General features: G+C 35.4%; 1 protein-coding gene across 2 annotated transcripts in view; it reads left to right on the top strand.

Annotated features, from left to right (window-relative positions):
• Positions 1-20,907, top strand: part of LOC129248613 (long-chain fatty acid transport protein 4) — a 93,255-nt gene that overhangs the window by 53,496 nt on the left and 18,852 nt on the right. Inside the window, exon 1 of one of the 2 annotated variants that reach the window (XM_054888234.1) lies at positions 4,152-4,557. The exons of the other annotated variant lie outside the window; for it this stretch is intronic. Within the exon in view, the coding sequence (XP_054744209.1) occupies positions 4,439-4,557 (119 nt within the window). The 5' untranslated portion in view covers positions 4,152-4,438. Of the gene's footprint in view, positions 1-4,151; positions 4,558-20,907 lie in introns of those variants that run through there. 2 annotated transcript variants of the gene reach the window in all.

Here is a 20,907-nt window from a genome sequence, read left to right as displayed (position 1 = left end):
TAACTCGACCGATCTCACTGAAATTTTGCACACATCTTTTTTATGATATTACTTTCTATGTGTATATAAGTTTTCGAAAATTTTTGGAAACAATTTTTTCCAAGCAAAAGTAGAAGGAAAATTCGCTCCAAAAATAATTTTTTTTAAGCATTTTATTCCGCGATTATTTTTTTCATTTATTGTTAATTCATATAGAAATTATGACATAATAAACAAACAAGTTTTGGGTTTTTTGTATTCAGGTCACTGACGCCGATGCTCAATGCCCGCCCACTGAGAAGCCCGCTGCGACCTTCCTGGAAGATACGTGTGTGTACATCCGCCATTTTAAATGATTAAAATACAAAAAAAAAAATTATATTGTAATGTATAAATAAACTGTGTGCCAATTTTGAAAAAAATATATTGACTTCTTAATTTTAATGAAAATAGGCCGTTTACAGGTATGTATCTGTCCACCTGCTCCGATTTTTCACCTTAGTCGTACTGAAGACCGTATCGAATACTCTTTTTTACTTCCATTTTGGGAGGCTGTAACACCAAATTTTCTTCGCCAAACACAAAAATGATCAAACAACCGTTCCGAAGTAAAATATTCACTTTAAATCACCGTTTAGTACCTATCAAGAGATATGAGTTACTAAAGACATCTATGGAGAAAAAATTTAGAACTGTTTTCTTCATGCAATGGAGGGAAAACCTGTTTGCTAGATTGATTTCTAAAACTGACCTTTTGCCTCATCAAATCCATGTTTATTGCTACGGTTTAATTGAGATAACGTGCTAATCTGTTAAAAACATATTGTTGTTGCACATATGCGACGCACTAAACCCACACGTACAAAATTATATGCAGGGAAATGCAGCATAAGCAAATGCGAGATAAACGTCAAGTATTTGCATAGTTGTTATATTTTTAAAAGAAATTCACTTGAGCTGAGCTATTGGGGTAGACCAAGAGGATCCTGGTGACGCAGCCTGCATGGCGAAATAACTCGCAATGATTTTACCTGGACTCAATTGAGGTAAAACGCGAACGATAGAAATAAGTGGAAATCATTACCTTTGAAGAAACTATTGGGTGGGGGAATAAAATAACAGAGTTTTTATATTTTCTTTTATTTTACAACGATTTGTTTACTGTTCGACAAAGGGTAAGTATTCCTTCGATAGAACTCTTTCTGCTCTACAAAACTATGTTAATTGTATTTTTGAGTTATTTAATTTTTTATTAGTTTTGAGGCTTAGAAATGGAATACCCAGGAGGCAAAAAACAACATTTTCGACACCTGCTTTTCTTTGAATTTCATCGAGGTCAAAAAGTTGCCAAAGCAGCCAGTGACATTTGCGACGTGTATGGAGAAGGCGAGTCATGGTTCAAAGTTCGAAAATGGTGACTTTGTCGTCGATGACCCGTCCCGCACCGGAATACCTTCTGAATTCGATGAAGAACATTTTAAATCAGTTTTGAGAAATGAGCTGCGATCGTGAAACGATTTCAATCACCTTCTTTCATTTTTACCTGGAAATTGGAAGTCTGGGTGCCTCACGAGATCAACGAAAAAATCAAAGAAAATCGCCTTCAAATTTCTTCTCAGCATCTCGCCCGCCATTGAGCAACACGCGTTCATAAACAGCTCTTTTTGTACCGAATCGTCACGGGATATGAGAAATGATGCCTATACATGAATATATTTTTCATCGCCAGTGATGATGCGATGCAAAAAACTTTTTCTTTTCTGCCATTCAAAAATCATCTCACGCGTTATCATCTGCGAGAGACGTTTAGTATCTCGATATTCCTCTCCTTCAATTGATGTGGCACCCAGCTACCTGCTTTCTGGACCATTCCCATCGCGTTAAAACGTTTACCGACGGTTCATCTGTCAGCATTCAACTCTTTAGACATATAATCAAGGCTTCGACATGCGTCTTTATCCAATTGTTGTAGTTCAGTATCTTCGATTTATTTCGGTGCGCGTACGCGATCTTTATCACTCAAGTCGAAACTGCCACTTTGGAAGCATCGAAACTACTCTTTACAATATACGACACGTTTCAGCTGCACTTTTCTTTAAAAGGTAATAAGCCTGATTTCCCGCAAATGCTGTTTTTCGGGACGAACGTAGAAATTTTTGACGTCAGAAAAAAAGGATCTTTACACTTCTAACGAATGTCAACTACTGAGATCGTGACCTCACATATACACCTTCAAATCACCAGTATATTACTAGAGCGAACACAAAAATAGGAAACTTATTCTCGTACCCAGTAATATCCCAAGGGCTTGTGCGCAAGCCGGTTAAAAGTAAACGATTTTTCCAGAACAATCAATTTTAAGCCAGAAGAAAAAAGATTTGTAGCAAGAGGTAGAGAATCCGTCTAGGACAATAGGTTGCATTGCCAAAGACTCGAACTGGCATGCTTAAAAGCGTTAGCTGGCTGAACATTTCTAGGAGCAGAACACGGTTTGTCAAGGAAAACCCAAATCTCTCGCCTCGTGGAGAAACCACCTGACGTGAGCCCTGGATAGCCAGCTCATAACCTCAGTAGCTTTTTGCATTGCTCCTGTGACCAGGTACCCACATGAGCTTAATTTCAAAGTATTCGGATGCGGTCGAGAGGGGAGGCAGGCATTCCCTGAATTTCAGCAACGCCGTGAAAAATGTCAACTTCCCTGACAGTTATTACCCAAGTGGAGCGGCCAATCAACTTTGTGGAAAACCTTTACATTTCATCCCATTTGTTCAGTTAGATTTCTCCTCTTCTTCTTAATTGACGCGATAATCGCTAACGCGATTTTGGTCGAGTTTAATAAAGTTGGACACACCAAGTGAAACCAAGTCTTTCTCCAGCTGAACACAGAGGAGGCCTTCCTCTTCCTCTGCTACCACCAGCTGGAACCCCATCGAATACTTTCAGAGCCGGAGCGTTTGTATCCATTCGGACGACATGACCCAGCCAGCGTAGCCGCTGGATCTTTATTCGCTGCGCTATGTCTATGTCGTCGTAAAGCTCATACAGCTCATCGTTCCATTGCCTGCGATATTCACCGTAGCCAAAAATCTTGCGCAGAAACTTTTCCCCAAACACACGTCACTTAATCGTCCACGCTTCTGCGCCATACGTTAGGACGGGCATGATAAGAGCCTTGTAGAGTGTTAGTTTTGTTCGTCGAGAGAGAACTTTACTACTCATTTGCCTCCTTAGTTCAAAATAACACTTGTTGGTAAGAGAGATTCTACGTTGGATTTAGGTTTGACTCGAATTTAATCCAATCTAAACCCGAAACTGAGATTCCTCACGCCAGCTAAAACTTACTTTGCGATCCGCTATTTTCCAGGTGAGTGGAAAATACACATTTCACTATGTTAATCGGTTTGCCATATATTATATTCGGCCATGTGGAACTGACACACAGATAACTGAGTTGCCTGGAAATAGATGTCTGTATTAAAACAGATTTTTATTCAAAAATACAAATAATCAGTTTTTCTATTTGTATTCAAAAGAAGTTTGTACTTGCAAATATAAAAAACGCACTCGCGCAATGGCTATTTTTAAGATAGTTTATGAATAAATTTATATCTATGATTTTAAAGCAGTAAAATATGAACGTGTGAATACCTCCAATGTTGAATGCTCGTGAGTGTAACAGAGCGAAAGTAGTTAGCACTTTGCTGCGCTCCATTGGCGAATTAAATGCAAATATTTGTAAGCAAATATCAAAAGAATCGAGATCAGTGTTGTGAGTGAAAAAGAGCATTTTTGAAATCTGAAATGCAGAGCGGGAGAACGAGTGTGAGAGAACATAATTCCAGCACCGACTCGGACTCTTTTGCATGAATTGAGTGGTTCAAAGGCGGACAAATTGCTGGAGCCGGTAGACCCCCTCAGAGGCTGTGAACGCTTGGGATTGCGGATCAACCACAAACACGAGCGCATACTTACATACAAACCTATAAGTAGCAGCTTTTGGGAGACTACCCCACTCGCCATGCATGCCAGTAGTATTAAGCATTTTTTGTTTCTTTTTTGTTTGCTTTTTCTCTTTTTGAAATAACATTCATATGTAGGTGCGTACAAACATGTACGTCAAATTTGATATTGTACTCATTACTATGGCCGCGTTCATTTCTTGAGCGCTTCAGTCGTTTCTGTTACGCCAGTGTGCGCGGTTCGCTCATTCATTCCAAAGGCGGTCGAATCTTTTCCGCTGTCTTACTTTTAACATACGCTAGTGTCGTACATACATACTTATATGTATATATTATATTGTATATAGACGCACCGGAGTAAATAGATTAATTAATCCCGTTCCACTTATTGAATTGTGAAATTTTGCAATTTCAATAACTTTTGTTGTTTCATTCTTTGTTTGTGGTGCTTGAAGTTTGGAAAAACTTTTAAACAAAAATATTGATTTCGGAAAATTGCAATGAGTTGGTTGGTCACGGTTGGACCGGCATTAGCCGTCACTCTGATCGCTGTATTGGTGTCGAAAGTCGGTTGGCGTTGGTTTTACATTGCGGCTGTAACATCGAAGCGTGATTTGACGTGAGTCTCCTCTCCTAATTAACTTTTATACAAACCTACAAATGTATTATATTTGCGTATGTCGAAGTCAAAAGCGAGAGATGTACCTGTTACGTCTTAAAACATTAAAGAAGACGCAGCAGCACATAAAGAAATGATGAAAAATATTTAAATCCACAACAGGTTTGACGTTTACCTTCAGCAATGCATAATTACCGTACACACACACGTACGTCAAAATCATTTTTGAATTTCATTAACGTTGAAGTTTAATTTGACTTTTGAAGAACAAAATATTGGGTAGCTAAAAATTCCGATAACACATTTCAGCAAAGTAAATGTTTTTTTTTTTTTTTTAATTTATAGGATAAAGCTTATTCAAACAAAATGTGTTTATAAATATAAAATTAAAAAAAAATCAAACTTAATTTATTATATTTTATATTTATATTTCTTTTTATTTTAGTTTTTTATATTTTTCATTTAAACCTATTTTTTATACATTTTTTATATTTTTGTTTTACTTTTTTAATTTTTTTTTATATTTTTTATATGTAAGAATGCATAGTTACTTCCTTTTCTGAGGCGTATAATTTTTTGCTTTTCAAATTAAGCTTAATTCTTTTTGTATATAATATTATAAAGCACTATACGTTTTACAACTAACTAAATTAAATAAATATAAATAAATAAAATAACGGGTGTTTTTCGAGGCGTATTATTTTTTGTTTTCCAAATTAAATTTAATTTATTATAGTTTTTTTATTGTTCATATTTTTTATATGTAAAATTGCTTCCAAATATATAAGTAGAATAACGGGATTTCTTCGAGGTCTGGACTATTTGTTTTTCAAATAAAACTTAATTTCTTATTTTGCTGTCCGCAAAGAAGTTGCCGATTTGTTAAAAGAAAGTAAGCACATTTTTATTAAAACTTAGAATGAACTTTAATCAATTATATATTTTCCATTTTGCTCGATAACCTTTTGCCTTCTTTCCGGTAAATTCATTATTCCGCGCTCATCGAACTTCTGGCCTTTATTTGCAAAAATCGGAACCAAGTGGGATTTTATAGCCTCATCATTGCCGAAAGTTTTACTATTTAAGGACTTCTGCAAAGACTGAAACAAATGGTAGTCTGACGGTGCATGGTCAGGGCTATATGTATGGTGGATGCATCAAAAGTTCCCAGCCAAGCTGTCTCAGTTTTTGGCGAGTGACCAAAGATGTATGCGGTCTAGCGTTGTCCTAATGAAATATGACACTTTTACGATTGATCAATTCTGGTCGCTTCTCGTTGTTGGCTGTATTGAATTTGTCCAATTGTTGGCAGTAGACATCCGAATTAATCGTTTGGCTCCTCTGAAGCAGCTCAAAATATACCACACCCTTCCAGTCCCATCAAACTGACAGCATAATCTTCTATTGGTGAATATCAATCTTTGAAGTGGTTTGTGGCGCTTCATCATGCTTGGACCTTGATCGTTTTCGATTTTTTGGGTGATCTTTTCCAAATAAAACTTAATTTTCCTTATTTTTTTGTATCTATTAACTTTATTCACCGAATACAGTTGCTAAAAAAGTTAATTAATTTTAACAATGCACGGTTACTTTTATAAATAAAAATAGCGAGGATTTGTTTGAGGCATATAACTTTTTTTTAAATAAAGATCAAAACATTTTGTTTATTAATTTGTATATTATTAATTTTATTAAAAAAACTACAGTTCGAAAAATTAACGAATGCTAACAAAGCACAATTATTTTCTCAAATAAAAATGAAATAACGGGTGTTTTTTGGAGCGATAGAACTTTTTTAATCAAATAAAAGTTAAAATATTTTAAGTACTTCAACTGACTTCAATTAAATCCAGAACAATTTTCCAAACGATTTTGCAGTTATTTTCATAAATCAAAATAAAGTTTCGGGTGTGTTTTGGAGGAATATAACTTTTTTTACTCAAATAAAAATTTAAATATTTAATGTTCTTCTGCTAACTACCTTATATCCAGAACAATTCTTAAACAAATTTAACAGTTATTTTCGTAAATAAAAATAAACTCTTGTTTTAGTTTTTCTTTTTGAGATGTAGATTTTTTTTTCAAATAAAATTTAATTTTTTTATTTTTATTTTTCATTAACTGTTCAACTAAATAGAGTTCATTAAAAAATCATACTAATGTCAATAAAGCACAGTTATTTTCGTACATAAAAATACATTGACGGTGGTTGCTCTAGAATCATAGACAATTTTTTTAAATGAAGATTTTTTCGATGGCTGAAAATCGTCGAACACGCAGAAACTTGTCTTATTTATGCCTCTCACAATCAAACTAAACATGCCATATTGCTAAAACCGTGACCATATCTTTGAGACGAGTGTACCAACATAAAAGAATAATAATAATCGAAAGTCGAATGTACGTAGCCCGTGAAATTTGAAAATTCGCCTTAAATTTTTGAACACACCTCGTACTCATGGTGAAACGATTTTTACAGCATACTATTATTCGACTATGGGCGAATTCGAAATAATCAGCTGATGGATGGGCTGATGTCACTTGGTATGTTTACAAAAAAACTTGTGTTTGTGATATTCGAAAAAAAATGAACCAATGACATTTTGATACCATTTGAACGGCGACTGATTCGACGAGTGTGTGAATACGTGTGAAATGATGGTGCAAAATTCGGCTGAAGATAAGATTGTGTTAGTGATATACAAAAAAAAAAAAAAATCAACAGCTCATATTGCTTCGTTACTATTGAACAACGAGTGATTGGACGAGTGTGTGAATACGCGCCAAATGGGCGAGCAGAATTCGGCTGCGAGTACTCGTGTGATGTGACAGCCGAAATTGTCCGCACAATTTTGATTTTAACCATAGTTAAAGGCCTAACCTGGTAAAGCTATCATCCTTGTTTTCTGTTTCTATTTTCTTTCCTATCATCTTTCTTGCTTACATTAACTTGACGTAACTTTTCATTTTAGTTTACAAAACGGACTTTTTTCGTACTCTCCTCTTGGTTCTGATACGCAATGCTTTACTTAAGAAAATTTTAATTATTTTTGAATTGAAAACGTCCCCAAGATGAAAAAAATTGTATCTCGTTTTTATTTGTTTCTGGTATCATTTTTTGGACATTTGTAGAGAAAAATTAAAAGGGAAAAGTAAATAATATCGAACTGTAAATATTTTAAATCAAATGTATGGAAAAGTGCCTAATCTCCTATATTGTAATTTTCAAATCTAATTGTAATTTTCAAAACATAACGTTGGGAATATTAATAAAAAAAATAAAACTAAAAAATAGGTGTCTCATATTTTTGGCTATAGAACAAATTTAGGGGGTAACCCAAGAAAAAAATTGTTTCTCGGACCATCCTAATGTATGCACATGCATACATATATATGTATATACAGTGCACTCGCGGTAACTCGAATAGCCGCTAAGTCGAACGACGTGCTAACTCGAACACATTTTTTCCCTATTGACTAGTTTGTAACTCGAACAATATTAAAGCGCTATAACTCGAACAAAAAAACAAATTTATTTGTACACACATTCTTTTCAAACATGTACATTTTGTACATACATACATATGTAATAGTATTTGTATATAAATTATATATATACTAGTGTATTGTCCATACGTTAATATCCCGTTAGTTTTCTGGGAACAACATCTTGCATTGACCAAATTGCTTTAAATTTGTCATTTGTAGTGTATCAGTGCATGTGAGTAATGGATCGTAAAAGGTTGAAGTGTTTAACATTAAAAGAGAGGGCTGAAGTCCTTAACAAAATTAAACGTGGATGTAGTGTTACTTCTCTAGCGAAGGAATATGGGGTAGCCAAGTCCACCATAAGTCTTATAAAAAAGAAAGACAAGGCAATTTTAAAAGCAGTAAACAACACGATTTTGGGTCCTGGGAAGAGGAGAACTTTAAAAGCTTCTGAGTTTCCTAAAATGAAAGCCGCTTTATACAAATGGTTTCTGTCCCAAAGAAAAAAGAATTACCCAATAAGTGGACTCATCTTGAAAGAAAATAACATGAAAAACATAATTTACAGGTCGAATTTACGCTTTATGATGTTAACAAATGGAATGATGGTGCCGAATTTACCGATACAGAAGTAATAATTGAAACTAGTGATTCTGAGTCTGAGTTTAACAACATAACTGAGACATGTGAGCGGATATCATCTGAGGAGGCAGTTAGCTCTATCAATAAGGTAATTCAGTGGGCCACAACTGAACAAGTAAGCCCCGCAAAGGTTAACACTCTTCAACATTGCTGCAGGCAAGAAAAGACAAACACACATTACAACTTTCTTTTCGGCCTAACTTTTCTGTTAAAGCTGACTTTTTTTGTGTAACTGACACAAAGACTGCCAAATATTTGATGAAAAATATTGAAACGAATTAATTATTTTAAACATATTCATGTTCATATCCATATGTAAATAAATAAATAAATTTAATTGAAAAAAATCGATATCGATGACTGTTTTTTTAACATAGCACACTCAATTGATAAGTCGAACAAATTCGATAAATCGAACAGCGCCTGTTTTAATTAGTTCGAGTTATCGCGAGTGCACTGTATATATATAAAAATCTGCCTTAAGAAGCTGTTGTTGATTTTGTAATTAGCGGTTACAAATAAAAGTGGCACAAACTGTTAGACTTACCACAAGTGTTCGTGTATACGCGTCTGGAAGATTGTTTCTATTCTCGATTTTTTTGTTTTTGGTGCTAAAGTTGGTTTGTGGTTTGTATTTATTATACGCATATACATATGTCTACTTCTCTAAAGCTGTTTCGCAAGAAAAACAAGTTTTTTCAAAACCGACAGTTTCTCATTCTGTTCATTGGAGGCAAGAAGAAAAGTCAGACTAAATGTTTGCGTTGAGTCTTAGACTTCACCCAAAATGCGCACAACATGCCAACAAAAGTGTATGAGTGTGTATGTGTGCATATTTGCCGAATAAGTGTGCATATTTTTATTTTATTTTTATCTTTTTTTTATTTTATTTTATTATATTTTTTCTTATTTTATTATATTTATTTATTTTATTATATTTATTTTTTATCTTTTTTTATTTATATTTTTTATCTGTTTTTTTATTTTTTATCTTTTATTAATTTTTTTGTTTATCTTTTTTTTTTAACTGTTTCTCTTTACTTTTCACCTTCCAATGACCGGATTGTTGACACTCCGCCTGCTATTGTAGCCATTTACGCGCATATCCCAATGTGGAAATGAAATGTTAAAAAAAAGGTTTAACATAACAATCGCCTCTGATAAATCTTCAGCGTTCTTACAACAGTTAATTTTACGTTGCTGGAACGATTCGCATTTAAATTCGTTCAAGGAATATCATCCTAGCAGCATTCCCCAACAATTTATGGAGAATTTTTATACCTGTACGTTAAGGATATTGAATTCAACTGGCGAATTCCCTATAAAGTGGCAGCCGAAGTAGCTCGCACAGTTTTTGTTTTTTACCGGTTTTGTTTGGCCAAATCTGGTAAATCATTCATCCTTGGCTTTGTATTTTCTGCTTTTATATACCTGTTATATTTTGCTTACTATTGTCTACAGAACATAATAAATGAACTAATTATCTGACCAGTTCATCATTTAATCAATATTTAAACACGTGAACGCAAACCCCACACATACTTACATTGTATGTAAAATATGTAAATTATCATCATCAGTTGAGTTAGGCTTTAATAATTCAACAATAGCCATATTTACAATAAAAACGGCCTCAACGGATGTAGATGAAATAATAAGTGTGCATTCTTACATACATACATACATACCTAAAATGTGTGCACTTACATATGTAAGCAGCAGCAAAACTCAATAACAGCAATAACAAATGAAAATTGATTCAAATAGTTTACTCAATGCAAAAAACCTAAGCAGTTGTTTGCTATATAATAATTTCTCAACGGCAAATAAAGTCCTTAAGGGGTAACACCACTGTACACGCGTAAAATAAACACGATTTTTAAAGAATTTTTTTGTATAGAAGGAAAGGGAAAACAATCACTCTGATTTGGGAAGTTATTACTTATATACTAAAATACAAAACTACAAAGTTTGATCGAAAACTTTACAAAATGGCGGCATAGGAGACATTTTTGTAATGTGGTTTCTCTTGAAAGAGCTCCGTGGCACGCAGCACAGATGGTGCAAATTTTAATCTGGAACAAAGAAACATTTTTTTTCTTAATCTAGATAAGAATAGATAGAGAAACACGTAGGGGATTTAAAAAATATTTATTTTTGTGGAATTAGCAAGCATTTGAAGGAAAAAACTCTATTTTGGACTAAAAAAACGGCACTTAAATAATTATAACAATCGTTTAAATTAATCTATCGAAAATCCCCTACGCTCTTCTCTTAAGAAGGTTATTATACAGACGTAGTGAAAAACCTGATTAAAAATATTTAAAATTGTTTGAGTTATGCTGCGTGCCAGTTTCAGAAAACGTGTTTTGAGAAAAACGCGTTTAAAGTTTGGAAATTTGGAGAAGTCGTTAGGTAGCAGTCACTAACGCTTGGTTAAAAGCTTAAAATATTTATGAAATAAACTTCGGTAACGTATATTACAAAACTTTTTGTTCTCTATTTTAAAAGGTTCAAAGAATTTGTTAAGCTTATAAAAAAAAAATCAATTTTTTGAAATTTCTACAGTGGTGTTACCGCTTAACACATGGGCTGAAAAGTCCCGAACCTAACAAAGAAAACACATTTTTTTCTTTTGTTCAAAATTAGCTTTATCCATCAACGTAATTTCCGTCAAGAACAATCATTCCAACGCCACTCTAACATTTCAACAACATTTTGCTAGAACGATTTATCAAATGCCTTCATTCGAGCGAAATTTCTTACCAGCGAGCATTTTTTAAGGTCTGCGAATATTCAGTAGTCCCTGGAAGCCAAATCTGGCAAATACGGTGAATATGGAAGCATTTCGAAGTTCAATTCATCCATTGTTTTGATGGACTTGATGAAACACCTTTTTTTCTTTGCCATATGCGGACGTTTCTTTGCAATTTCGGTCTTCCAATAACGCTATATATAATAATATTCACTGTCGATGGTCTTTCCCTTCTCAAAATAGTCGATGAATATTTCACCACATAAATCCCAAAATATCGAGGCCATAACCTTTCGAGCCGATTGTTATGCTTTTGTGCTGGATTCATGCTTCATCCATTGTCACATATCGATGCGAAAATTCCGGTCTATTACGTTTAAACATGGCCAAACACTGCACAGAATCATCAACAAGTTCTTGTTTTTGGTCAACAGTGAGCAAATGCGGCACCCACTTTCATAGTCAAATGCTCATGCAATATAAAGCTAACAGCTTCTTTTGATATCTTTACGATGTCAGCTACATAAGTCTTGCAACTTCGTTTTTCGATCATTACAAACGATTCTGTGGATTTTTTAATGTTTTCTGTTGTTACCGCCTCATTTGGACGTCCACTGCGTTGTGCATCATCGTTTTATTTGTTGTTTCTAATGGAGCGGAGTCCCCATAACCCTTTTCAAGCCATTGCTTTGCTTGAACGGTATTTTTCCCATCAAGAAGCAGTGTAAATTCTTTTTGATCCATTGTTTTGAAAATAACAAAGGTAGAGTCACTCTTAGCACAATAACTCACGAACTAATGAACAGAATACCATGAAATTGTAGCAGCTGTCATTTTAAAGTTACTTACTTACTTACTTATATGGCCTGTTCAGGGATCACAACTCGTTACTGGATTAAGGCCGACTGTAACAAGTCTCGCCAGGCGACTCAGCTTTGCGCGCGCCTTCTCCAATTTGTTACATCAAGCGCTCATAGGGCTTCCTCCACTTGCTCCTGCCATCAAAGGCATGGTCTTCCTTTACCTTTAACTTACCATCCGAATACCGTTTTTGCTGGAGCTTCTGCAACCATAAGCTCGGCGTGATCCAGACAGCGCAAGCGCTGAATATGGATGCCCTTCGCTATGTCCACATCGTCGTAGAGCTTATGCAGCTCGTGGTTCATTCGGCGGTAGTATCTTTCCCTCGAATACCCCAAGAGCTGCTGCATCAGTCTGCGACACAACCCATACTTCAGCGCCATAGAGTAGCAGGGGCAAGAAGAACGACTTGTCGAGCGTTAATTTTGCCGGGCAAGAGAGGTTTCTGCTACACATTTGCTTAGTGAGACCATAGTAACACCCATTAGCAAGCGTGATTCGTCGGTTTATCTCCACGCTGCCATCTTTTGTTGAGACGGCGGTGCCAAGATATATAATATAAATTCCTTGACAATTTAGTTGTCCGCTGAAATGCTGGATCCAAAACGCTGTGTATCTTTCCTAGTGGACAGCATATACTTCGTCTTGCCCTCGCCAGTTCCACCCTAGTTGGCTCTCTTCCGATAGCGGAAAATGCTGCGGTAACATCTTGCTTGCAGTTCCCTATGATGTCAATGCCATCAGCATATGCAAGGAACTGGACACTTTTGGTGAGAATAGTGCCATTTCGATAAACACCGGCTCTCCGCAGTATCCTTTCCACGAGGAAGTTGAAGAGGTCGCACTATATTTGATCGCCTTGTGTGAAACTTCACTCGGTATTGAAAGGTTCGGAGACGTCTTTTCCTATTGACAGACCTAAACGTGTTGCTCAATGTCATTTTGCAAAGTCGAATCAGTTTTGCGGAAATACCGAACTAAGACATTGTGGTATATAGGCTATCCCTTATCGGGCTATCGAAAGCAGCCTTATAATTGACAAAGAGATGATGAGTTATGTCGTTAAGGATCATACTAACTGCAAAAGAGGTGAATGCAATAAAACTAGTGCTATCAATTTGCTAGGCCCGGGATATTTCAACCCATGTGTTAAAATGAAAAGTGTTCAATACAAATTGTTGATTGTTAATAAACTTTAGTAAGTATAAAGGTATATCATTAGTAATTATTACAAGTAAATGTTTATACGTTTGTATATACTATTTATAATCTCATAAGTAGACGAGTATTCATTTAGCTAATAATAGTAATAAAATGTTTAGTATGACGCATACTATCTTAGTATGCTTAGCAGGAATTTAGGCCGAGTTTTTCTTCAATTGATTTTTGTGAGAAGCTTTTCCTTGGCACAGATGCACGCATAGGCTTTTCACTGGCTTCGAAGGAAGTGATTTCGGTATTTTATGATCCTCAATGGTACCCGAACCTGACATCTAAAACTAGTATGGTACATACATACAAACATAGTCCTCTGCGACGGCTTTCTGCATATGTATTTATTGTGGGTCTAATTTAGGTAAGCATTTTATAGTACACATAAATACTCTATGTGTCTATAGATATTGCAAAATACATACTCACACACATACATACGTGCATATCATTATTTTTCAAAAACTTTTGTATGTGGGCTATAAATTTGCTTTTAAATTCAGAAAGGTCAATCAGTTCGATGACGGCGTTCTAAGTTCACATTTAAAATTCTATTACATTTGCTATATTCGTGTACTAGTTACATATGTATGTATGTATGTTTATTAGTGTGTAGAATGTTTATTCGATAGATCTAAAATTGAGTAAAAAGCGCCTGTCATAGTCGATTGAGCTTTCGCATGACTGCAATTCTATTAGCACCGGTCTAGAAGCCGAATAAGGGCATGCAATCTCAAACTGTTGAAAATATTGTTTTAAAAGCGGTCGGACATCCGCAGACAATTGAAAATCGACGGGTATATTTCCGGTATGTCAAAACAAAAGACCATTTGTCGTTCGGTGGTGGTTTAAAGCTGTCAAGGATGATAGATTACCAGGTTTGCTACTAACTGCGGTGGAAAAGAAAATTGTGAGGGAAATTTTGTCTGCTACATCGCCTGGGAGACTTATTGCCAACCGAAATCTTCACGACCTTTTCTACCGAATAACGGTCTGCTAAGTAGTTCACCTTTGAAATTTGTTCAATATGTAAGGCTTTAGGTCTCTCCATTTGCAGGACAACATTAAATCATATATCGTAAATTAGCGCAGAAACTCGCTAAAAAATCTCATAAAAGATATATGCGTCAATCATACGAATGACAAATACAAAAAAATTTATCGATCTGGCTGAAACTTGGTGTGTGTTCTTCCAAGAGATGCCCAATATGCGCCAGCAGTGCCATTTCTCTGACTTTGCATGGATTTTTCAAACGACCCGACTATATAGTTATTATTATGAGGGTATTTACCACTGCGACCTGAAAGATCTATTGTGCTTCTTTCATGAATCCAGAAATCCAGAGTATTTCTTTGAGCCCAACTTCCTCAATAACTTTTAGTACAATGACGATAGGGTTCCCAAGGTCACCAAGCCGTTTCTGTACCTGTTTGGCTCAGCCTATTAACGTTGAGTTAATGCTCAGAATCATCAATAGACTCGGTGTGGGTTTTAGTCACCTCTTATGATAGGCTTCCCTTTTTGGGTGTTTGACCAAGCCTCCTCCTATTTATTTGTGGTGTGCGTCTTGATGTTGTTGCACAAATGGAGAGACCTACAGTTTCAAGCCGACTCCGAACGCAGATATTTTTTTATGAGGAGCTTTTTCATGGCAGAAATACACTCGGAGGTTTGCCATTGCCTGCCGAGGGGCGACCGCTATTAGAAAAACTTTTTCTATCATTTCGGTGTTTCATGCACGAAGATTCGAACCTACGCACTTCCGAAGTTATTCACAAGCAAATTTTAACCCCCTAATGCACTGTTCCTAAGAATACTATATAAACAATTGTAGTGCCAGCAAGCTGGAACTCAACGATTTATACATCTGGCCAAACTTATACTAGGTGGCGCAAAGTTAATCATATTTGACACCTGTGAACTAGAGAGCGGCAGCACGCAAAATTGTTATTTTTAATTAGAAAATCCGCTATTTTCTTGGTAAATGGTTGCAGTGCTCGATATCTCGCAAAGTAACAATTTAGGTTTATGCTCGTTGTCGAGCTGACATTTCATACTAAAAACATTCTTTACTGTTTTTTTCATTCAGTTGTGAGTTACAGGGTGTCAACAATGGGAATCAACAAAGAGAAAATTCGGTACATTTTACGGGTTTTCATTGCTAAAGGCGAAAGTGCATGCCAGCCTGCTGAAATTGTGAATGGTGTTTATGGTGCAACAGCTAATTACGTGCATTTTTGGTTTCATCAATTCCGTTTAGCCATTTTTGATGTTAAAGAAAATGTCGATAAAGTCGAAAATGTCGATTAAATCACAGAAATAATTGAAGTTGACTGGCATGTTTGTAGTCATGGCATCGCCCAGGAGCTAAAGATCGATTCCAAACTAATATACTGGTAACCCTCCTATAACACGGAATATGGGTTCCTAGAAACTGCCGTGTTGTGGGAAATCGTGTCGTATGACAAAAACGGGGGTTATATTGCGAAGAATTATTAAACATAATTTCCTTAATTCTACATAAACAACTTAATTTTTACTAAAAATATAAATGTATGTTCAAGACAAAACACAAAAAAAAAAAAGGAAAAAATATTATTTTAATTTAGGGGGTCCCTGGAAATGTTTTTTAATTTTAATAATTTAAAAAATGGCGCTGACCTGGACGGTGTTGTCCATTTTGGCTCTTCTATAGGGTGGGCCATGTAAAATTTGCTTTTTGAATCGGCTATAAAAAAAACTAACCAATATTTTTTCAAACTTTTTTTTTATTTTGAAGATTGAACATTGTCATTTATGAATGAAATATAATATCGTTCAAATGACTGCCACGACTGGCTTTCCAGTAGGCCATTAGATCAACCCAATTTTTAAGCACATTTTCGATTGTTTGGGTTTAGTTAAAGTTATTTTATTTGGGTTTAGTTTAAAGCTATTTTTCTTAAATTTACAGGTACAGGTATACTAGATATATTTATATTATAATATTAAAATGATTCTTCAATTGATCGATAGCGGGAATATTACCTCCCTCTTCTTTTAATTTCTTTTATTTGTCTTTTTTTTTGTTCCACGTGAAATTATAACTGAGTCTATATTTTATTCCGCACACAGTATGCTTATATAGACATGGTGGCGCCAAATTTTGTTTTTAAATACAATTTTTATTGAATGAAAAATATGGCTTTGAGTAATAGAAATCTTTATTTTGACCTTCACGTGCTTCGTTACTTGTCGATTTGTATACAGCATCTTTCTAGTTCACAAGTGTCAAATATGACTAACGTACGACGCCATTTGCCAAAAATTATAAATCTTCCGAGAGGGTGGTTAATTTTGTGCCACCCTGCATAAATAAAAACTGATCATTAATGCGTGGAAGTCAAACATCTTAGAAAGTGTAAGGAAAGCGAACCTAGCTTTTTTTGCATGTAAAAGAGCGTTAGGTTAGACCTGGGGAATTAAACCTAAGGTTGCTCATTGGCTTTATACTGCTGTCGTAAACCCATTCTTCTAAAGAGTGATTTTTTAAGAGCTATAGGAAAGTTTTTCAAAAAAACACACGTAAAATTCAGAAAAATGCTTGAAATTTTTATTTAAATCGATAGTACAGCCCATATAATTTGATGTTTGAAGATTATTTCATGCAAATGTTGACTGCAACTGCGGTTCAAATGGTCCATCCGCTTAGTCCAATTTTGGCATACTCTTTCCAATGTTTCGGCCGGTATCTCAAATATAAATGCTTTAATGTTGTCTTCCAATGTGTTAATTGCAGCAGGCTTGTGTAAATAGACATGGGCTTTAACATAGCCCCACAAAAAATAATCTAAAGACGTTATATCGCACGATCTGGGTGGCCAATTGACAGGTTCCGAACGTGAAATAAAATGTTCAACGAACTCGCCTCTCAACAAGTCCATTGTTACGTGTGCTGTGTGGCATGTGACACCGTCTTGCTGAAACCACATGTCGTGCAAGTCAAGCTCTTGCATTTTGGGCAAAAAAAAAGTTGGATATCATTTCACGGTAGCGCTCACCATTCACAGTTACGTTGCGATTCGCAGCATCTTTGAAGAAGTACGGTCCAATGATACTTCCAGCCCATAAACCGCACCAAACTGTGACCTGGATCTTCGACCAATTTTCCAAGAGCCCATTCACCAAAAATTTTGCGTTGCGGTAGGTCGTTCGGCTTCAATTCTTGCACCAGCTATATTTTGAAAGGCTTCAACCTAAATCCTTTCGCAAAATTTTGCACGTTGTTGAGTAACAGAGGCCTAATTGCTGCAAACGGCGACGAATCGATAATTGATGGTAATCATTAACACTGGCCGATACAGCTGCGATATTTTCTTCAGTTCGCACTCTACGTAAGCGTGTTGGTGGTTTGATGTCCAATAATGTAAATTTGGTTCTAAATTTAGTCACAATAGCTCGAAAAGCCGCTTCAGTGGGTCGATTAAACTGACCATAAAATGGAAGAAGCGCGCGATAAACTTTCTCAACAGAACACGCATTTTTATAATAAAGTTCAATGATTTGCAAGCGTTGTTCGTTTGTAAGACGATTCATGGTTAAATTATAGACCAAACTGAAGATGTTTGACAGTGAAACAAAACACGAAACGTGCGTCAGCTGTTTAAACCAACTGTTTAAAAAGATAATAGCTAAAAAATCACCCGTTATATGTAAATGTTGTCTGGTAGTGTACTGTGCAGAAAAAAACTTATTTCAATTTATTGAATAAGGTGCAGAGATCAGTGGAATTAGCAATATATGGCGCCATGAAAACGACGCCATCCACCCTTAGATCTCTTCTGCAAATACTCAGCGGTCTGTTCCGCTTTAAGGTTCAGGGCGAGCTCCCAATGGAAGACTGTAACACATGGACATTCAACCATCTCTGATTTCTATACAGATATATCCAGTGATTTGGATTATCCCCCTCCCATTCTCTGCTTCGAAAGGAATTTCTTAATGAAAATCCGTTCTAGACTGGTATGGCTTGAAGAAGATCCATCACCCAACACACCCGTTAAGATCTCCACGGACGAATCTAAAATGGACACCGGTGTAAGATCAGGGTTATATTGCGAAGAGCTTTCTATCAGTGAATCCTTTAAACTACCGGATCACTGTAGTGTTTTTCAAGTGTAAATAAACGTTATTCATGGTTAGCGATAAACAGAATATTATCAACAGATATCTGCATTCTATAAGACAGTCAAGCTGCCCTACGGGCCCTGTCTTACATTGTCGCCAATATTTTAATGAGATGGCCAAACAATATCCTATTATCTTATGCTGGGTTCCGGGTCACAGAGAGATACCAGGGAGCCGTAGGGCTGACCAACTCGCAACTTGTAAGCTTCTAATTATCAATCAATTAATCAGTTCTGTAAATCAAAAATGGTTTAGTGGCAATACCTGTGAAATTGCCATGCAAATATGGCCAAGGCAAATCTACGTCCGTCCAAGAATATTATAAAATTGAGTAGACTTCAAATTAGGACCTTAGTAGGGGCCCTCACAGGACATTGTCTCATGGGAAAGCCAGCAAGGGGATTAGGCGTTGCATGCATGATTTCTGTCGTAGCTGCAGGAAGGAGAAGGAGTTGAAAACAATTCAACGCCTTTTTTGCACATGCCTTGCTTTAGCCAGAAGCAGGAACCGATATTCAGGATCCTACTTCTTAATGAATATAGATAATCTAATATACATATACACTTTAGGTATCAAAAACCTTTTATGCTATGCCAAAACCTCAGGATGGTTTAATATGGAAGGGGAAATGTAGCCCAGCCCTTGCGGCTCACAACGGACTCATTTCGTGGTCTAAATGGCATCGCTGTCTCAATGTGCGATGCGGCTGCCAAACCTAACCTAACCTATTGGAGGGAAAATAAATTTTTCATAAAAAATAGTAATTGCATTTTGAGTACTTTGAACTTCTTGGCTTAGCTAAAAAGTACACACATAAAAGTCGTATTTTTATTGTAAATTATTTATGTTTTTTTTGCCTATATATGTACCTGCATACATACATACGAACTTGCATTCATATTTACAAGTGCATTGTACATACTTCTATGTATGTATGCATGTAAAACAGGCGAATTCATGCACGTACGCCCTTTTGAGGTTCAAGGTAAATAATACAAAAACAACAAAACATCGCTACACCATGGCACTTGCATATAAATTAAAAAAAGAAGTAAGTAAATATCGTGATTATAAAAGTAAAATCAATTGGCATGGAATCAACGTAGCCGGTAGTTAAATTAAGCTAAAACTAAACAAAAATCAAAGCTTAAACGATTTCGTGTACAAAACTAAGTATGCAAAATCGAATTTACTTATTTATACACCATCACTTAGGACTTGGGCTCGGTGGCTTCCGAGTTGGTCTTTTTCCAACAACATTACTAACAACACTCCCATGCAAGTATATGGGTATGTACGTGTGCTATAAATAGTACTATCGTTGACTTCTTTTATTATATACTTACTTACATACAAGCATATAATTTCAGTGCTTACTTTTAACATGCATACATATGTACGTACATATCTAAGTTGTATGAAAAATTGTGTATTAAAAACGCGTCGCTCAATGACGTTGCACACTTTGGGTGGTGTGTGGGGATGTCTATTCATGAATCAACCACAAAAGACAAAGTCTATTTTTTTTATTTTGTGTTTTTTTGTTTTGTGATGTCAACTGCGTCTGCGCCAACGAGGTTGACTGTTGCTTGCGCTTGTGTAGCGCGGAAGTGGTTGCGCGCGTTCATTTGCCAGCCGACTGAACAACCAATTTTGGCAGTTCATAGCTGAATAAGAATTGTTAAATTGACTAGACTCGAAATTACTTTAATTAAGGAAACCTAGATAACAGATGCACACAAATTTACATATCTATGTTTGCAATTAATGCACTCCAAGGCATTTAATATGCCTAATAATGAAGGCATACCCATACATATATACATATATGTATATGCATATGAACGAATATTCAGTGATCGTGACTAATAAAGTGGCAGTTAGTCAAAATGTGGGAAATGGCGAAGGGAAATATTTTAATTTATAGTGAATATTTTTGAATTTTTTTTTTTTTTAGTTTCTATTTTGTTTTATTTCATTTTATTTAAGAGTCTACTTTAATTTAATTATTTGATTTTAATATTAGTTTTTTTTACTTTAATATTATTTTATTTTATTAGTTTTCTTTTATTTATTTCAAATTAACTTTTTCATATTTGAAATTATTTTATTCTGTTAATAATGTTTTTTATTGCGTTTTTTATTTTATTTTGTTCTGTTAGTTTTTTTTTCTTTTTATTTTACGTTATTTTATTTAACTTTTTTTATTATTGAATTTGAGTT

The sequence above is a fragment of the Anastrepha obliqua genome, chromosome 5, assembly GCF_027943255.1.
Source record: "Anastrepha obliqua isolate idAnaObli1 chromosome 5, idAnaObli1_1.0, whole genome shotgun sequence".
Classification (NCBI taxonomy): Eukaryota; Metazoa; Arthropoda; class Insecta; order Diptera; family Tephritidae; genus Anastrepha; species Anastrepha obliqua.
The sequence above is the reverse complement of the archived record's forward strand: the minus strand, read 5'-3'. Positions and strand labels throughout refer to the sequence as shown.